Raw genomic sequence first — 20,459 nt, 5'->3', positions numbered from 1 at the left:
AACATCCTCCCTCCTGTGTTCATTAATCATCCACTCGCACATGCTCACACACACAACGGCACAATGAATATGTACACACATGTTTGCTGTTACTCTTGGTACATGTTACACTTCAGCTTAACAATCTTAACGTGTTTTGAAAATGATCATAAAGAAACCATATACATGCACTACCCCTACAGTGTGTGTGAGAGCGACAACAGAGGGGATGTGGATCTTTGCACAGATGTGCAGGCTGATAATTACACAGCAGAGGACATCTCAGTGGGGACAGAATCTGCACTTCAGATATGAACACGTCTCCATTTGTGATGATCAACTCCCTCTCTCCCTGGCTCTCTTCTCTACTAATCTTTTAAATGCCCTTAATCTTTTACTCTTTCTCTGATTTATTCTGCTTAACCCCTTCCCCTTCCTCCCTGCTTCCTCCTCATCTCCTTCCTTCCTTCTAGTCTTATTCCCGTGTGTGTGTGTGTGTGTGTGTGTGTGTGTGTGTGTGTGTGTGTGTGTGTGTGTGTGTGTGTGTGTGTGTGTGTGTGTGTGTGTGTGTGTGTGTGTGTGTGTGTGTGTGTGTGTGTGTCATGTGATGAGAGCAAGTGACCTGTGAGATCTCACCTGCCTCCCCCGCCCAACACCATCACCCCCCACCTCACCCAATGGTTCTGTCTATGTGTGTACATGAGCACAGATTTGACCACATACACATGACACTTTATTCATGGGATCGTCTTAAGTTTGTATTCTTATGTCAGACTTTCCCAGCTCAGAAGCAAACAAAAAATAACATTTTTGTTGGAACCAGAAATGTCTACAAGGGAGATTTTGACAAATGGCAAAACCAATCCTTGATTGCGTCTGTGTTTTTTCTTTCTAAATGTGGTCTATAATACTGTGAGATTTCTTAGTTCTATGTCCCCTGACTAGGTTCTATTTGTGTTCATGCGTGGCTGTCTTATGTCAGGACACATCCAGCATTCAGCATTGGCTTTCAACTGAAGACCATGGATTAACTGGAGCTTGGGGTGGCTAACTTCTTGCACTTAACTCTTGGTTACCTTCCTTTAGCTCAGGCTTAGGATTTGGATGACTTAAGCAAAGGTTATTACCCTCCCTAGGTTCCGCTAAGTTAGCTAAGATACATAGTTCTGCAATGATCAGAGTTCTGTGCTCCGATCAGTGCTCAGCTATGGAGCCATATTGGTAGTAGTTAAGGAATGTGTGTTAGGTCGTTATAAGGAGTGTGTGTGATCCACTTGAGTTTAGTTTGGGGCAGCTTATTAAACAGGTCAATACCTTGCGGTCTATAACTTTATGGTTGTATATGTGTATTTACGTGGCCTTGTGATCTGGGTCTGAGCTGTGGTTCATTATGATCACAGGGTCGGTGTCCCCTTCAGCCTCCTTGGGGCCACAGAGGAGGGCCATCATGGAGACCTTTTAAACCCAGAGATCTCACACCCAGTGTTAGTGTAATGCCGGTCTAGTTTTCTCCCTGTTTATTAACATGGTGAGCATGCCAGGCCATGTGAAGTGTCTTGTCTCCGTCCTGGGATGAGGACAGAGTAAACAGTGTTTTACTAGCGTTGTTGGCTCTCCTACTCAGCCCCTTCCACCTCCTCCAGTCCCCCGCTGCCCACGGCCAGTTTTTCCAGATTGGGACAGATTTCCCGCCCAATCTGGCAACCCTGGCTGCAGAGCGCTTGGTGGGTAATCTGGCCCAATCTGGCAACACTGCCCACGGCAACATGCATGTACCAGAGCTTATTTTTCACGCACGCGCATACGCACTCGCATGGCCCAGCGTTTGTTTCCCCCGCCCTGACTATGCTGTAATCGCTCTGAAATCCGTTCATTCTGTTTTTGTTTTCCTTCTTCCTCCTGTTTTGGAAAAGGTGAATGCAAACGGCATTCCAGAGTCAGAGCAGAACACACACGCCCGTGCCGCACAACAAGAGGACCTTCTCTTTCTTTTTTTAAGGGTGGTGGGGGGGCAGGTATGGCATGTATGCAACGCTGTCAACAGTAAAGAGTGTGCATTGTTTCTGTGTGTGTGTGTGTCTGCGTCTCTGGACTCGCTGCATACTTTGTTGGGTCATTTGGTGGGGGTCACAGGGTCGTTTGAGGTCAACTGCCCCCCCCCCCGATAATGAAGCATGTGACTTGAGAGGGCTGTGGAGGGAGATAGTATTTTTAGTTGTGTCGGGCGGGTATTGTTCTGTGTTTGTAGGATGCATTTCTCGTCCAAACGTCACAGTATCGCTTAGGCCTGGGCGATATGGCTGAAAGATATATCACGATATAACTCGATCATATTGATCGATATCGATTACTATTCAGAATTTGAATTACCTAAAAATACTAGGAATTACCATGCTGGATTTAAACACTTCCGTTTAACACTTAATATGACCTTCCACTGTTCTTTATTGATAAATACTCCAATGTCGATACAACAATGAAAAACACTCAAATATTGTAAATAAGTATGGAACAGTGTTTGTGTAACAAACCCAGCTGCTAGATTCGGTGGTCCAGTCTCTTATCGATATATATTGAACATGTTTTATATTGATATTGATCAAAAGTCTATCACAATACGATAATTAATTGTTTTATTGCCCAGGCCTATCGCTATCAACACAGCCTCTCTCTGGAGGAACTCCCCCACTGCTGGAGTGGGATTAAAGAATTAGCCTTTTAGATTACTCATTTGGACATCATTTAAACTAGTTCTATTTGGCCATATGGTCTGCATGACCTTTACCTAGGTAACTCACTGCCTTCCCAAGGAGAGTCCATCTCCTCTGGGATTATTTCTGTTCCTTCATGGGAGTTTTTCGTGGAGAGTTGAGGATTGGCAGGAGAGGCCAAGTTAAACTGAAATACACTATAGGGGAAGTGGACATGTCTGCAAGTCTGCAAGCAAGACTGCAACACAGTTAAAGGAATCTACACAGCAAAGAAGTCAGTCAATTGGCATGGCCTGAGTATCAGACTATCGTGGCTACAGTAGCAATGCAAATAACAACGATCTTAATAGCTCTAAGTCAGAGAGAGGAAGGGAGGTATCTCTAGGTACAGGGAGAATGTATACAATTCCTTTTAATGTGAATAGTATTTGTCATGACTACCTAGCTCTCAGTAGCAATGCCATAAGGGGAGACCACACAGTCAAATCAAGATATTTTTTTTAAATCATAAACTTAGCCCATGAAAGCATAAATTGAATGTCAAAAGTCAGTCCATAAGAAACAAGGAAAAAGCAAACCAAAAGTGTAGTGTAGATCAGTAAAATGTATGTAGTGTAAAAGGCCAAAGATGGCAAAAGAAATCAGGTGTTGCTGCAGCCAGCCTCTGTCTGTAACAAAGAGGTCAGAGCAGAGCAGAGAGCCCTGAACCACTGGTGGAAGATGTTTTTAAACAGTCCAGCCAATCAACTGCTGTCTAGTCCAGAAGGACCAAAACAGACAGCGCCCCTTCAGACTGGGGGAAGAGAGACCGCCTAAACTTAATATGTCACAAGTGGAGTGAGCATGCCCAGCACGGCAAAGCCGGGCATCTTTATATAAACAAGGTTAATATCATTTGTATACAATTGTATATTATATAGTATAGTTATTGTTATAGTTGATATTTCCACGACAGAGTTTGATTCTTTCTCTGATAATTTTGGTGGTTGGGGGGGGGGGGTGAGTCTGACCAGTGATGATGATGAATGGCTCCGGTGTATAAATAGTCCAGCCTGCTGAGTTGTGTTGTGAACACGGTACATATTGTGTATACACTGACTCAGCCGGGGGATAATATCACAGGAATGACATTGGGCAGGTCATGGTTTGTACACGTTCTTCTAACCAGGGCTGGAACAGAGCTGCTGCTGTTGGAGACACCATACACATTAAGAGTTGAGCCAAACAACTGGGAACGGTTGTTTTGTAGTTTTTGATTGCTTGACAGGAACAATGCAGTAGTACTTCTCTTCATCTTTACTAGTGTTGACTATAAAGCACCGAACCTCATTGTGCGTCTCTCTTTAACATTGAGAACGTCTGAATTATAATGCAATTGCAGTTGATCAAAGTGTGTGTGTGTGTGTGTGTGTGTGTGTGTGTGTGTGTGTGTGTGTGTGTGTGTGTGTGTGTGTGTGTGTGTGTGTGTGTGTGTGTGTGTGTGTGTGTGTGTGTGTGTGTGTGTGTGTGTGTGGCCCTTGGTAGTTTACAGCAGGCCTGCATTGCCACATGGTTTCCATTACATCTCTACCATGTTTGTTTTCCCTATTAATCCCCTTTTCCTCTTTTATCAACAAGTACATCACAACTGCCCCAAAGGACTGGCCCATAAAACACATGCACACGCACACGCACATGCGTGCGCACATGCACAAGCAGACTATTAAAATAAATGATGGGCTTTCTACCATGCCCTTATACATTCTCAGAGTAATTTTTCAGTTAGCATTCCCTCTCTTTTCTTTATCTTGTTCACCCCATGGTCATAATTTCAAAGAAGCTGCATGTGTTTCTGTTTTGATGATACTAGCTAACGCATGCATGTGTTTCTGTACCATGTAAGCTGCAGACAACGTATATCCCTCACACTCCATGTAAAGCATTCTGGGTGCCTTGGAAAGCCCAGTAAAAATTTAACCTTAACCTAATTTAAGTGTATTTCCTGCTCTAAGAGGGATTGGACCTTAAAGTTAGAGTTTGCCATTAGAAAGTATCAATCTGAAGAAATCCCAACCCTCGCTTCAGGTCTCACTCCAAAGACACAGGAGTAGCTGGCTAGCTTCAGCACCGTCCAGCTTGAAGGGTCCGGTCCCGGGCAGTGAGGACCCAGGCAGAGTGGCAGGTAGCTAGGAGGACTCCATGGTGGTTGAGGTGTTCAGAGCCTCAGTGGAGGTGGAGGTGTTCAGAGCCTCAGTGGAGGTGGAGGTGTTCAGAGCCTCAGTGGAGGTGGAGGTGTTCAGAGCCTCAGTGGAGGTGGAGGTGTTCAGAGCCTCCATGGTGGAGTTCAGAGCCTTTTGGATGTGCAGATTGTCTGTCTGGGCCATCGTACTGCGCTGTGTAAATCAGCAGCCTTCAGAGTAATGCTGATTGGGCGCAGGGGCCCTCACTCTGGTATCTAGGGGAGTGAACTGTGCAGATAGAACTTATAACGACAGCTAACAGGCAGGTCCTGGCAGTACCAGTACAATGTTTTAAAAATATACATTTTACTCACTAACTATATCTTAATAATTATAAAGCCTCTCCAATGTAGGTCTTCTTGTTCAGGGTAGGGGTGAGCGGCGCCCTAGTGCCCTCTATGGGCACTCTATGGGAGTATCAGCAGTAGTAATGGAGTTCGATCGAAACATAATCTCGCCTTCCTCCTGCGTTGGGTTGTGCCCCCTGTAGGCGACCCGGGCCACCCTGACGGCCCACTGCACGGCACTGGGCGACTCGCTGCGCAAGGAGAACGAGCTGGCGCTCATCATCGACGGGCAGACGCTGAAGTACGCACTCTCCTTCGAGCTACGCCAGGCCTTCCTCGACCTGGCCCTGTCCTGCAAGGCCGTCATCTGCTGCAGGTAGGAGGCACACCCCCCATACATGAGGGGGCAGGGGGATAGGACCCCCCCCACACATAGTGGGGGGGGGTAGGATACACGTCCCACACACTGGGGGGGTGCAGGTAGGAGGCACACGGGGGGGTCGGGGGGGGGGAGCCACCACTACTACGCACCTTAACCCTTTCCTCTAAGACTCTCAATGACCACGTTTCATTACAAATGTATCGAACATTATCACCACATTTCCGGAAAATCTGCATAACAAAATTCTAATTTCCAACCACCACTGTTATGAGAACACATGTTTGAGAGGCAGAAGGTGGGGCTGATTCTCCATCAGGTCATTACACCCTGCTGAAGGACAGACGTCATTTAAAGAGCGCCAACACGAAGGGCGGCTTAGTGTCTGAGTGCTCACGATGGGAACGTAGAGAACATGGATACGTTATAGGCTGAGATGCTACTGAAAACATTATCAAACCACTGTCAATGGGATGGACTACAGGGACATCCAGGGTATCTGAAGCGACCAGTGAGAGTGAGTGTGCACATGTGTTAGTGCGCGGCCCTGTGCCAGTACATGAGGAGGAGGAGGATGAAAGGCTGGCCTGCTGCTCAGTGGGGGGGGGGGGGGGGTCAGTTCCATGCCCCTAGCTGTATGGAAATGTCAAAGTCATGACTCACCCACCGTGTTTCTCCCCCTGACCCTGCCACACACACACACAAGTATGAGTGAGTGAGCATGCCCTTATATACGTTTCAATTCATGCAGTGGTCTCCCTTCATAGAATGTTTACCATGCATGACCTTATTTGGGCATCTTCCACTCCTTGCCAGCTGTGATGTTTAACAAAAGACTTTCCACTCAGCCCCTTGTGTGTGTGTGTGTGTGTGTGTGTGTGTGTGTGTGTGTGTGTGTGTGTGTGTGTGTGTGTGTGTGTGTGTGTGTGTGTGTGTGTGTGTGTGTGTGTGTGTGTGTGTGTGTGTGTGTGTGTGTGTGTGAGAAAGTAGGGGAGTAATTGACTCTGTCGTGCATTAAAAGCCATATCCGGACGCAGGTCTCTGAGGCCTCTCTCTCTCTGTGTTCCTGGCTCGCTCTCTCTCCTTGTAACAGCATGCTGGTGTTTAATGAGCTATGGGAGCTTAGTGTTGCCCTTAATATTCAAACGCAACTGAGGTGTGTGTGTGGCTGCTCAATGTCCTCTTAAGCCCCATTTCCACCGACAGTACCAGCTCAACTCGGCCCACCTTTTTTTGCATTTCAATTGGCAAAATAAGGTACCTGGTACCTGGTAATTTTTTAGTCTCACCTCCGTCGAGGTTCCAAGAGAGCTGATCTGATACTTTTGTGTGACCTAAAAAGGCTGCTGGCCACTGATTGGCTAGAGTGACGCTACTGGACGAATAATGAGTGCGACATCCAAGCCTGTCACCCGGCATCTTTAAATACTAGCATCAGCGTTCAGTCAACAAAAGTGATTGTTTATTGAACATGGCAGGATCAGCGTGCAAGAACACGCTGTGGACCGTGACAGAGGTGGAGACACTCCTGTGCATAACCCTGTCTGTTTATGTGTTGCGTATGTGTCACAGTTTCGCGCATGCGTGCTATGACGGCCCGCCCACGTTGAAGAGGTACTTTCTAGATGGAAACACGACATGCCTGGAACCAAACCAAGTCGTGCCACACTAAGTCCTGGCGAGTTGAGCTGGTACTGTCGGTGGAAAAGGGGCATTACTAATGTACTCCTCTTCATGTTTGACTAATGTTAGAGTGTGTGTGTGTTTGTGCAATGGAGGACTCTGCAGCTCTGTGTTGGGTCACACTGGGAAGAGCTGTCATCTCCCCAGCTTTAAACAGAGAACAAGGTGGCCGAGAGACACAGAGGGAGAGGGAGGGGGAGTCCACGAGAGGGGAAGGTTTGGGGATAGAGAGATGGAAGGAGAAAGAAGCGGGGGAGTGAGGGAGAAGGAGGGTGATGACGACAGGGATCAAGGGACAGAGAAGAGAGGAAGAGTGAAGGAGAGAGTGACGATGAGAGATTTGTGGTCAGAGACAGACAGACGTGTTCAGTCAGATGTGCAACAGGCGCACACACACGCACACATACACCTAGGTACAACACAAACATCATGGGGCTCATCCAATCCTTCAACACGAGACGGAGCAGCCAAGTCTCTCTGAGGGCTTCCCCCTGCAAGGTGTGTGTGTGTGTGTGTGTGTGTGTGTGTGTGTGTGTGTGTGTGTGTGTGTGTGTGTGTGTGTGTGTGTGTGTGTGTGTGTGTGTGTGTGTGTGTGTGTGTGTGTGTGTGTGTGTGTGTGTGTGTGGAGACCACCCAGCCGTGTGGTCTCAGCTTGACCAAGGTCTTCACATATCCAGCAGACAGACCTGCTTTTATGGCCTGTGGGCCTGGTGCCAGCCAGAGTGGGTGTGCATGATGCATGTGTGGCTGTATACCTACGGTATATGTGTGCGTGTCTGGTCGGTGTACACAATTCTGCTGAATCATCAAACTGTAGATAATTTGATCTGGGACCGTCCTCCTCCAAAGGTACAGACGGTGTGTCTGTGTGGCTCCTGACCTGTGCTCCTCTAAATCACACAGCTGAACATCACCTCATACTGAGATATTTTATCACGGGGAGCATCGAAGCGTGAAGTCCACTATGCATGTAGGGAGGACACACCCACCTCTGAACCCTCAGACATCACTCCTCAGGGGCTGTTGAACCTCTGCTTAACACACACACACACACACACACACACACACACACACACACACACACACACCTTGCAGGGGGAAGCCCTCAGAGAGACTTGGCTGCTCCGTCTCACGGTTGACTGATACAGGTCAAGAGGGTGGAGTACCACAGAGACAAGCATATACACAGACAATGGCAGCCACACACAGGCACGCATAGACACCTACCATAGGCAATGAACACGCCTGCACAGTTCACACACATGCAATCTTACATGCTAAGACACTAAATCACACACAACGTACCACACACAGGCAAACCTTATGCAACTCATCCACACAGTCACCTCTGGGGCCCCTCATACACACATGTAGTTGCAGATACTTGTATACCTAACAGTCAGCACACACAAGCAGATGTATACACAAACACCAAACACAGCCTCCACAGTGTTCTTAGCCAAGCCGTTAATCATCTAGCTGAACGGTGTTCACGTCACAACAGTGTGGAGGCCTACTTGCGTGTTTGTATACATTTTGACTTTGGCCCCCATCATCAACCTCCATCTCTTCCCTTCCTACAGCCCTGCTGTTGTGCTCCGCTGACTTTTTTCATTTCTGTCACTCTTTCTGTTTTTCTTTCTTTCGTTGCCTTTTATCGCTCTTTTTTCCCGTCTTTTCTCTTCACCTACCCTTTCTCCCTTTCTCTGTCTCTTCCCTCCTCCCTTTCCCCTTCTATCTCCCTCTCACCCCTTGTCTCTCTCTCTCTCTTCCTCTCCTCCCCCCCTCTCTCTGAGGGGATCACAGTAGGAGACACTTACCCCTGCTCCCTCCCCCTCCAGGGTGTCTCCTCTGCAGAAGTCTGAGATCGTGGACATGGTGAAGAAGCACGTGAAGGCCATCACGCTGGCCATCGGCGACGGGGCCAACGATGTGGGCATGATCCAGACGGCCCACGTGGGAGTGGGGATCAGCGGCAACGAGGGCATGCAGGCCTGCAACTCCTCTGACTACTCCATAGCGCAGGTGGGCCCCGCTCGACACGGGTGATGGACTGATGGAGATACCTCGGGTTCAGGCAGGGGCGTGAGGAGAGGGGGACAGGTTGGAATCGGGTTGACCAGAGCTCCGTCCTGGAAACTTGTAAATAGCCTTTGGGAGAAACTCCTCAAATATCGTTGGGGGTAATTAGACCTTGGATATCCTGAGGCAGCCTTGTGATTGGCAGAAAGAGATCTTGGAAGCACCCGCCTCCAGAAAAAACAACTATATTATATATAAGTAGAAACACCTCACCCTATTGTAATCCCATTGTTTGAGAGTATCATCGCTCATACAGCTTAAGTACCTTTCCAGACACTGAAGGTAAAAGTCTGGCTGTGTTAGATTGATTTCACGCATCAGGATGTTGTTATACGTGGATGTGGCATCAGCATTGGAAAAACCAAGCACTCACACACTCTCACATGTGTGCCGTTGTGTGACGGCAGGAGCACTGTAAATGCACAACAAGCATCAGCATTCATTCATATTGTTGCCGTCGCTCTGAGCGCTGAGTTTAAGCTAACACACACGTGCCGTCCCGTAGAGAGAGTGGCGGCCGGCGAGCCGCTCCGCAGCTTATAGTTGGTAGCAGCACTCTGCTAATTATTTACATGTTTCCTCGTGGGAAAGGAAGGCGAGATGGAGGGGGAGGGGGAGGGTTGAGTTATTCAAGGCACTAACTGAAACCCGGGAGTCTGCACTTTCAGTTTTGCCTCTTGCTTAATCTCTCTTTCCATCTTAAACTGTGTTGATCCCTTTCTCCCTCGCTCTCTCTCCCCTCCCTCCCTCCGTGCCTCCCTCTCTCATTCTCCCTCTCTCCCTCCCTCTCTCCCCATCCCTCCCTCCCTGCCTCCCTCCCTCTCCCCATGTCTTACATCGCCGCCCTGTGTCTTATCGTGGTCTTTGCTGATTGGCAGTTCTCCTACCTGGAGAAGCTGCTATTGGTGCACGGGGCCTGGAGCTACAATCGTGTCACCAAGTGCATCCTGTACTGCTTTTATAAGAACGTGGTCCTCTACATTATAGAGGTAGGCAACACACACACACACTCTTATATTATAGAGGTAGGCAACACACACACTCTCTTACATTATAGAGGTAGGCAACACACACACACTCTTACATTATAGAGGTAGGCAACACACACACACTCTTACATTATAGAGGTAGGCAACACACACACACACTCTTACATTATAGAGGTAGGCAATACACACACACTCTTACATTATAGAGGTAGGCAACACACACACACACACTCTTACATTATAGAGGTAGGCAACACACACACTCTCTTACATTATAGAGGTAGGCAACACACACACACACTCTTACATTATAGAGGTAGGCAACACACACACACACTCTTACATTATAGAGGTAGGCAACACACACACACTCTTACATTATAGAGGTAGGCAACACACACACACTCTTACATTATAGAGGTAGGCAACACACACACACTCTTACATTATAGAGGTAGGCAACACACACACTCTCTTACATTATAGAGGTAGGCAACACACACACTCTCTTACGTTAGCAGAGACATTTTGCAGCTGCTTGTCGACATGGTTGACAATGATGGATGAGATTCCCCACTGGTGTCTGCTTTCTGTCTTTTTTTACACACACACACACACACACACACACACACACACACACACACACACACACACACACACACACACACACACACACACACACAAAACTTATCAAGGGGACATTTGTCAGCTGTGCCCATCCCATGTGTGTCCCTCACCCCGCCCACCTCGCCACCCCCCCTCTATCTGACGTTGATGATGTCAGCAGGTGCAGACCCTCATGAGTCCCCAGCCCCGCTGGCTTCACTGTGTGTGTGTGTGTGTGTGTGTGTGTGTGTGTGTGTGTGTAATGGTCCAGTCATGTGACAGGTTCCCCCACCCTAACACCACCCGAGGTCAAAGGTAAAGGGCAGCCTCTCATCCACTTAGGGATTGCCTGTGTGTGCGTGTGTGTTTAGCATTTTACCATAGGAATGTGTGTGTGTGCACTCTGAAAGCTCCAGAGATTCCTTCCTCATCTATCTGACCCTGGATCAGCTGGCAGCTCCTGTTTCGTGTGTCTGTGTGCCTGCGTTAGTGAAAGTGGCCCCCGGGGGGGTCAGTCTCCTCTAACACGCCCCTGCTTGGCTCCTGAGCCTCGCAAACCAAGGCTACTCAGACCCCTGATTTGGACAACCTGCCAGGCATCCTTGAGCAAGTTGTCTGGTCCCTCCCTGGTATAGACTGAACTCACCCTGCTGTAGAGAAGACCGTTAAATAACTACTATTAATCATCTGATCTTTTTGTTTTGTGGTTGCTTATATTCAAAGCATCTTACCAACGTGCACATACTTAGCGTGGGAGTTGAACCCCTAACCCTGGCAATGTTAAGCAAAGCTCCACACAATTTATCACAAAATCAAGGATAAACTGAGTACAGAATCACAAAGTATTTCTGTATATTCTCATGTCAGTGGCCTCACCCTCGCTCTGAACCATTCCTACCAGTTCTTCTGGCTCAGACTCTTCTGGAACGTTCCAACAATCGGATGTGTGGAACGTGTCCCCTCGACCGCTTTCTGCTGATCTCTGTCCCCAAGGCAGTTTCTCTCCTCTATTGTCCTCCTCCCCTCTCTCACCCCTCTCTCCTCCCCAGCTCTGGTTCGCCTTTGTCAATGGCTTCTCGGGCCAGATCCTGTTTGAGCGCTGGTGTATAGGCCTCTATAATGTGGTGAGTATAACTGACGTCTCTCTCTCTCTCCGCCTCTGTCTCTCTCTGTCATATATATATACTGTATGTGTCTATAGAGATAGATATATATAGATGGATGGATGGATCTATAGTAGGCCTGGGCAATAAAACAATAAATTATTGTATCGTGATAGACTTTTGATCAATATCAATATAAAACATGTTCAATAAATACCGATAAGAGACTGGACCACTCAATCTAGCAGCTGGGTTTGTTACACAAACACGGTTCCATACTTATTTACAATATTTGAATGTTTTTCATTGTTGTATCGACATTGGAGAATTTATCAATGAAGAATGGTGGAAGGTCATATTAAGTGTTAAACACAAGTGCTCAAATCCAGCATGATAATTCCTAGTCTTTTTAGGTCATTAAAATGATCAATAGTTATCGATATCAATCAATATGATTAAGTTATATTGTGATGTCTTTCAGCCATATTGCCCAGGCCTAATCTATAGATGGATAGATCTATAGATACATCAATTCCATAAAACTAAATTCCATGTGATGGAGCCTCCGATTGTACGTTCAGTTGATTGTGTGTGTGTGTGTGTGTGTGTGTGTGTGTGTGTGTGTGTGTGTGTGTGTGTGTGTGTGTGTGTGTGTGTGTGTGTGTGTGTGTGTGTGTGTGTGTGTGTGTGTGTGTCCACATGCAGTGGGTTGTCTCTGCTAAAGAGTCTGTGTCCACCTGCAGTAGTTGTCTCTGTTGAAAGTGTGTGTGTCCACATGCAGTGGGTTGTCTCTGTTAAAGTGTGTGTGTCCACATGCAGTGGGTTGTCTCTGTTAAAGTGTGTGTGTCCACAGATCTTCACCGCTTTGCCCCCGTTCACCCTGGGCATCGTGGACCGGCCCTGTAGCCAGCAGAACATGCTCCGCTTCCCCCAGCTCTACCGCATCACCCAGAATGCAGAGGGCTTCAACACCCAGGTGCGCACACTCTCACACACACACACACGCACACATGCACACGCACACACAGAACCACACACACAAACACAGGAGCAAACAGACAGACAGACAGACCCACGCACACACACACACACACACACACATATAACCACACACACACACATATAGACTGACAATAATCCCAGCCCTGACCACAGGCCCCACTATGGCCCACCGAGTGAATTATGTCTATGGATTTCGATGACTGCCGGCGAAAGAGGGGCGAGTGGGCAAACAAGTCTCAGGTTGTTTACATGGCAACTAATGAGATTCATAGGGCTTGAATAAGTAAGCCTTTCATTTTGGAGGGCCCAACTGTGTGTGTGTGTGTGTGTGTGTGTTGTTTTTTTTAATACTGTGGCTTTTGGTTTGGACTGTTTATGGCCTCATCTTACAATTAACCAAACTTTCCTCTCCTCGTTTGTCTGTATTTTGCTCAGGTGTTTTGGGGTCACTGTATAAACGCCCTGATTCACTCAATCATTCTCTTCTGGTTCCCACTCAAAATGTTAGAGCATGGTAAGTGTTGTTAAACTTTGTTCATTAGACTCCATTGTAGCGTACACGTCTAGTTTTATATTCCTGGATCTGACGCTGATGTCCGGCCCTCTAGACTCCCCTTTCAGCGACGGCCACGGGAACGACTACCTGTTTGTGGGGAACATGGTGTACACGGTGAGACACACACACACACACACACACACACACACACACACACACACACACACACACACACACATAGACACAGACAGACACACATAGACACAGACAGACGCACTCAAGGGCAGTAACACACACACAGTGTGTGTGTCTCTGTCTGTGTGTCTCTGCCTGTGTGTATGTGTGTGTTACTGCCCTTGGGTTTGTTCTGGTATACATTGGGTTTGCCTGTGTTTTGACTTTGGAGTGTGCAGTGTTTAGACTGTCTGCTTCAGGGTACTTATGGCCGGTCCACAGGGTCTCTAGTTGTTGAGTTGCCTCTGTCCCGCCTTGAATTCAGCAGGCTTCATGAACCCAATCTGGTCAATCGGTTACTAGGCAACACTCTCGGTCCAATCAGAATACACAAACAGTATTATGTTTATATGCTGCTGATATGTGCTTCAACCCTGTATTCAACCCTGTCTTTCTGTTTACATAAAAGCGGGAATGTTTGTGTGTTTTAAATGTGTTTTTGTAATCATAGGAGGTCCAGCAGCTTATTGAGTTTACAGGACACAATTATCTTAAAATGTCCTGTCGCTGAATTTCTCATTTAACAATCTTTTTCCCTACATCTCTCTCTCTGTTGTTGTTGTTGGGGGGGGGGGGGGGGGGGGGTGTGTGTGTGTGTGTGTGTGTGTGTGTGTGTGTGTGTGTGTGTGTGTGTGTGTGTGTGTGTGTGTGTGTGTGTGTGTGTGTGTGTGTGTGTGTGTGTGTGTGTGTAGTATGTGGTAGTTACAGTCTGTTTGAAGGCTGGGATTGAGACCACAGCCTGGACCAGGGTAAGATTCACCACACTCATCCACATCCTTTGATGGTCACTGTAATGTCTAGGTAGGGTGCTAATGCTTATCAGAGGCTATCAATAGCCATTCTGACCTGATTTCCAGGACACCTATTTCAGAGTTTTAAATAGGATCTATTTTTATTGAAGAGGTCATTATGTGGAACTGAAGAGACAATACCAACAATGTGCCCTTGAACCCTTGCCATTAATACCACCAGCATGTCATGGATTGTACTGCCTGATATTAATACCGTAGACGACAGCTGACAGCCATCAGAGAAGCATTGGCTACGAAAACCCTGGGAGACAAATAATTCCCAGGGAAGTATGAACTTTATTTCCAGCTGTCCAAGCAGAAGAGCGATTGGCCGGTCCAACAGATGGCTAGGTGGGAGCTCCCGGGATTCCTAGCTAGCCCTCTGCCCAGTGAAACAGCAGAAACAACACTGACCCCCCTCAGACCATGTGGCATACCAGCTACTACTGTTTTAGTATGCTAGCGGTCTGAGGGGGCTAGACGCTGGGGGGTTGTGTTGACACCCCTGTCCGCTCAGCTGTCCACACACAGTGGCCTTGGTGGTGAGGAGGCATGAGCGGGTCCTGCAGGAATTCACACCGGCTCCCCTTTCTGAGGCTGGGCTCACAGATACTGATGGGGGGAGGGGGGGTTGTTGATTGTGTCACAGGGACAAGGTTGTCTATAATTGGACTGTGTTTTTAAAATATTCCGTAAAATACTCTCTCTCCGTCTATGTCCCTCTCGGTCTCTCTCTCTCTTTCTGTCTGTCTTTCTCTGTCTCTGTCTCTCGCTCTCTACCCTCTCTCCATCTCTCCCTCTCTGTATCCCTCTCTGTCTCTCTCTGTCTCCCTCTCTCCCTCTCTGTGTGTGATCCTGTCTCTAGTTTTCTCACCTGGCTGTGTGGGGCAGCATGATCCTGTGGCTGGTCTTCTTCGCCGTCTACTCCACCTTTTGGCCGGCCATCCCCATCGCCCCCGACATGCGAGGCCAGGCAAGTCTTGCCCCAAAAACCACCTGTCCATCAATCTCTTCACTGTAGACCTCAATCCTACACCCCCACTAACACGTATCCCCTGTCCTGTTCATGGAGAACCCCCCCCCTCACCCAATCTTGTCTTGGCGCCTGCAGGACTCTGAACTTGGGTGTTCCCTGTCGGTGTCACCCCCATGGGGAGATTTATGTCCCACCAGCCCCTCTCTTAGTCTCTCCAGGGGCCGTCCCGCACCTGCCATGCGGGTCACTTGAGCCCCAGGCTTTTACGGCCTTCTGTGGAGGTGTTGAGTCAAGGAGAGGGACTGCTGTTGGTTTCCTGGGGTGGGGGTGGGTTGAGGTGGAGGATGGGGAGGAAGCATGGGATAAACGAGTGTGTGTGTGTGTGTGTGTGTGTGTGTGTGTGTGTGTGTGTGTGTGTGTGTGTGTGTGTGTGTGTGTGTGTGTGTGTGTGTGTGTGTGTGTGTGCTATGGTAGTGAAGAGGAAATAAGGGAAACCCCCCCCTTGCACGCGCACACACACACACTACCATTCACTGAATTAGTGTGAGGAGCAGGAATGTGGTGGAATAAGTGCAGCTGTTGGTCCACCAGGGAGTGGAGACATCCTCATCAGACCGCCCCACCTCTGGCCGCAGCACCCACCCTGAGCTCCTGCTTCCACTCCGTCTCTATCTCTATTTTCATCTGGCCATGGGGGACAGAATGGAAAAAACTGCAGCCGGCCAGATCTGGAGTTGTGTGTTTGTGTGTGTGTTTTGCATAGATAAACGACCCACTGGAGTGTGTGTGTGTGTGTGTGTGTGTGTGTGTGTGTGTGTGTGTGTGTGTGTGTGTGTGTGTGTGTGTGTGTGTGTGTGTGTGTGTGTGTGTGTGTGTGTGTGTGTGTGTGTGTGTGTGTGTGTGTGTGTGTGTGAGAAATTAAAGCAACATGTCTGGTTATGTCTGTGCTTGTTTGTACAAGGAGCAAAAGGAGTCTAGATTTGAGGTTGTGATAAGCGGTTGATTTATATTTGCGCATCCCGCACTGATGTGTATGCAGTCTCTGTGAACTGTGTTACGTGATGTGGAGGAGCAGTGAGTTCCTGTTTGTGTCACACAGGGAGAGAGAGATGTTTATTTGACGTCTTGGTTCATCTTTCCACCGATGTGTTTCCAGCTGTCGCCCCAAGAATTTGTAAATGGTTTCTTTAGTTTTCTGATAGATTCCCCCGGCGTGCCTGAGGTCAGCTGTCCTGATGGCCCGCTATCCTTCCGCCCCAGGGTACCTCCATCTTTGGCTCCATGCCAGCTCCACCCAACCCGTCTCTGATATGACATCAGACTTGACTTGAAAAAAGCTTTACGATGCCTGAGTTTATGACTTCCCGCGCAACTGTGGAGCCTCTGTAGATGTAGCCCAGGGAGGGGTGTTAATGTTGAGGAGCCCTGATGCAGGACACGGTAACCTGAGGGGAGGAGGACAGCAGGAGTGGGGAGCTCTTGAGGATGACTGGCAGCCACGTTGACGGATTGAGACAGTATAGTTGGATTAACCCCCAGAGACATGCTGGGTCAGGGGTCAGGGCGCTGACTCACAGCTGCGGGGGGGTTTTGATCGGGGGTCCGGGGGCGTCTTGGCTGAGGGTCCTGAATAGAACCTCTTTGTTTCGGGCCCCTTGGGAGGACTCGACGTAGAGACAGTTATACGGTCTGTGACTCTCCATGTTGAGCAGTTTGATAAAGAGTCCATAAGAGGCTCTGGATTCACGTTCAGAATTATTTTTTCAGGCAGTTTGGATTAGCTGGGTGTGGGTTCACATGGAAATGGGATGATGTGTTTCCTACATTGTTGGTTTGGCTTGAGGAAATACAAGCACTTCATTGTTGGTTTGAGCCTCCTCTGTGGTTAATCATGTAGGATAACAATGCAATCATAGAGATGTCTTGAATCTTATTTTGAATTGATGAAATGTTGACAACTGATGTAATTATTTGAATGACTACAAAGAAAACAAATCAGCTAGTAATATATCCCAAACCAAAGACTTACCTGACCTGCTGATGCACATGGGTGATAATATCAACCAATCAAACATAACCCTCTCATAAAGGACCTGGGGGAAGGGTGTGTGTGTGTGTGTGTGTGTGTGTGTGTGTGTGTGTGTGTGTGTGTGTGTGTGTGTGTGTGTGTGTGTGTGTGTGTGTGTGTGTGTGTGTGTGTGTGTGTGTGTGTGTGTGTGTGTGTGTGTGTGTAGGCAGGCATGGTGATGCGGTGCTGGTACTTCTGGCTGGGTCTGGTCCTGGTTCCGGCGGCCTGTTTACTGAAGGACTTCGCTTGGAACGCGTGAGTAACCGCCCACCCTGTCACACAGCCAACCATAGAAGAAGACGATCACTGATGCTGACGTGGCCTGCAGGCCAACGTGTGCTGAGGGCTTTGAGTGCTGGGTTATCATGAATGGTGGACATGATCAGAATGTCTCTCCCTCCAGACACGCGGTCTCATTCAGCCGCAGGGTGCCTTTGAGAAGCTGACCCTTAGTAAGAGAAGCTGTGTGCTCTGCCCGGACAGCCCAGAGGTCTAGGGCCAGGACGGCACTAGGACTCTTCCTCTTCCTCTTCATCTGCACTTTTTCAATCTCCTGCCAAGCATTATAGCCTTTTTCTTCTATGCTTGCTTATAAGTTCAATGAAACATTTAGAAATTGGTCTGAAAACAAGAATTTTGTCCAGTTTCCAAAATGTATATTCAGTTTCTAAACATTTGCAACAATTTGTAGCAGAAACAGTTACAAAACAATATAAACTGTTACAAACTAACTGTTTCTGCCTGCCAAGTGTTCACATCAGTCTTCATCAGTGGTCATCAGCATGGGGGTGTGGTGAGGTTGTTGAGGTTGTGTTGAGGTTGTGCTGAGGGTATTGAGGTTGTGTTTGTTGAGGGTGTGTTTGTGCGTGCAGCGGGAGGCGCACGGTGAGGAAGTCGCTCCTGGAGGAGGTGCAGGAGCTGGAGGCACGGGCCGTGGACCCGAGGGCCGCCGTGCTGCGGGACGCCAGTGGGCGCAGGTAAGTCTATCACCGCACTGCATCATGGGAGGCTGCAGGTATGCCTGCCCACCCACTGCATCATGGGAGGTTTCCATCCCCCTCTCGCAGGCCCATTCATATGTCTTTTATCGTGTAGTTTGATTGAATAATTATATTCATACTACGCAATAAGAGACAAGGATAAAAATGAGAAGAATAGAAAATTAAGAAATGAGAGCCTAATTTTGGTTGTGTAACCAGATAATTGATCAGTTGGTTCCTCCGGGTCTCTTGTTAACATGTGAGTTCATAACAGGAGCAGGAGCATTCATTTATAGGTGATTCTGTGGAAAGTCATTCCATTCCTCAGTTGTTTGTGTCCGGTGTAACTGATACTTGTACTGATGCTATAACCACGGTACTTGTACCCCCGTACGCAGCCCTGGCAGGGACACAGTCAAGTCTGAGCTCCCCTGGGGCCCGGACTCGGAACTTACAGAGGTAGCACCTGGGGTGACCCCTGACCTCTCAGGCTTTGGAGTGTCCCTAGTTTGGTTTCCTTTCGCCCTCTCGCTCACATTCTGGGTGGGGGGGTGGTGTTGCTCCTTTACTTTTATTAATTACATTTAAAAAAAGAATAATAATTTTACAAATAAAAAAAATTTAAGCTTGACTTGCTTTCTCTTCTTTTTATTATTAATTTAACCGTATCCTTCCCTTTTTCTCCTGAATTGCTTGTTCCTCCATCTTGTTTGCTCGTTTGCTGGATTTCCACAGGTGGATGAACCGGCTGTCCTGTGCAGACCTGGTGTGTAGTCTGTGTTAGCATGTATCTCAACATCTCTCTAGAACCCAGTTAGCCTCTCTGTGACGTGGGACCTGGCTTCCCTTGTGATGTCTGTGGAGCTAGCATTAAGTAGGGTAATACACTGAACTACGGCCCTAGAGAAAGGGAGGGATGGGGTCCTATTGAGCATCAAATTGTGGTGAAAGTTTGGTTTTTCAGGGTTATAGATATCACGCTAATGTGTGTTTAATTGAGAAGACTGGTCTGGACACGCAGAAGTGTGCTCCATGCTGGTCACATGGCGGTCAACTCCAAATTGATTGGTCGCTTCTCACAGAAGATAAATGAAGGCGAGGGGGCCATTTGGGGAGGGCTTGTTTAATTGGTCCTTCAAGAAATCATGGATTAGTTGGCAGACAGCTGCTTAGTGTGAGGCGGACGGACCAAGTGTGTGTCTGGATCCTAAAGGCGGCGGGGGTTCCTGTCCTGGGCTGACCCTGGGCCAGGGTGACGGGTGGGGGAGGAGCCATAGACCCAGAGATCCTCTTTCCTTCAGAAAGTTTGAGAAATGGCAGGCAGAAGGCTGGCCCGGGCCGGCGCTCTGGGAGAACACATCTGTGTTTGCACTTCCTCCGCGGCTGGGAAAGAGGTTGAGGAAGGTGGAGTACGGGGAGGTCCTCTGGGGAGCAGGTTCAAATGCATCCTCAGAGCGCCCCGAGTCGGACCGGAGGGCTGCCAAGACGTAGCGCAGCGGGGGGTGGGAACGCAGACCCGTCTTCTCCATCTGGTCCTGTTCATCTTTCTCATACTCCGCTTCCTATGGGTCACTGTCCACCCTCTCTCTTGGCTGCGCTCCACGCTCCACAAACATCAGGGCTGTTCACCTCTTTTCTCTCTTTTGTGCACGTCTCCCAGCGCTCCCATATTGAGAGCGTTTCCTTCTCTGGCTCCTTCCAAGTGCTCCACCGTGGGGAGTCTTCTGTACATACCACCAGGCTGATAATGTTGGAGCCGTTTCCCTTGTTTCAAGGAAAGTCCCCCAGTGTTGTGGACACCTCATTGACCCCGCTAGTGAGGCTCTGCTGAAGAAGTGAAGGTCAGAACCCCCCAGCCTAGCGCTCACCGCCGG

At 48.4% G+C, this 20,459-nt stretch overlaps 1 protein-coding gene across 9 annotated transcripts in view; it reads left to right on the top strand.

Annotated features, from left to right (window-relative positions):
• Positions 1-20,459, top strand: part of atp8a2 (ATPase phospholipid transporting 8A2) — a 60,661-nt gene that overhangs the window by 36,899 nt on the left and 3,303 nt on the right. For 7 of the 9 annotated variants that reach the window (XM_084475368.1, XM_084475367.1, XM_084475366.1 and 4 more), the window contains 11 exons: positions 5,400-5,572; positions 9,100-9,283; positions 10,219-10,329; positions 11,985-12,059; positions 12,892-13,014; positions 13,476-13,554; positions 13,649-13,710; positions 14,463-14,519; positions 15,427-15,538; positions 17,776-17,860; positions 18,478-18,582. In XM_084475368.1, coding sequence (XP_084331494.1) covers positions 5,400-5,572; positions 9,100-9,283; positions 10,219-10,329; positions 11,985-12,059; positions 12,892-13,014; positions 13,476-13,554; positions 13,649-13,710; positions 14,463-14,519; positions 15,427-15,538; positions 17,776-17,860; positions 18,478-18,582 — 1,166 coding nt within the window. Of the gene's footprint in view, positions 1-5,399; positions 5,573-9,099; positions 9,284-10,218; positions 10,330-11,984; positions 12,060-12,891; positions 13,015-13,475; positions 13,555-13,648; positions 13,711-14,462; positions 14,520-15,426; positions 15,539-16,011; positions 16,387-17,775; positions 17,861-18,477; positions 18,583-20,459 lie in introns of those variants that run through there. The other 2 variants (XR_014637479.1, XM_084475371.1) reach the window with 2 other exon arrangements.

Source organism: Micromesistius poutassou, assembly GCF_964030765.1.
Source record: "Micromesistius poutassou genome assembly, chromosome: 11".
Lineage (NCBI taxonomy): Eukaryota > Metazoa > Chordata > Actinopteri > Gadiformes > Gadidae > Micromesistius > Micromesistius poutassou.
This window is presented reverse-complemented; position numbering and strand designations above follow the sequence as displayed.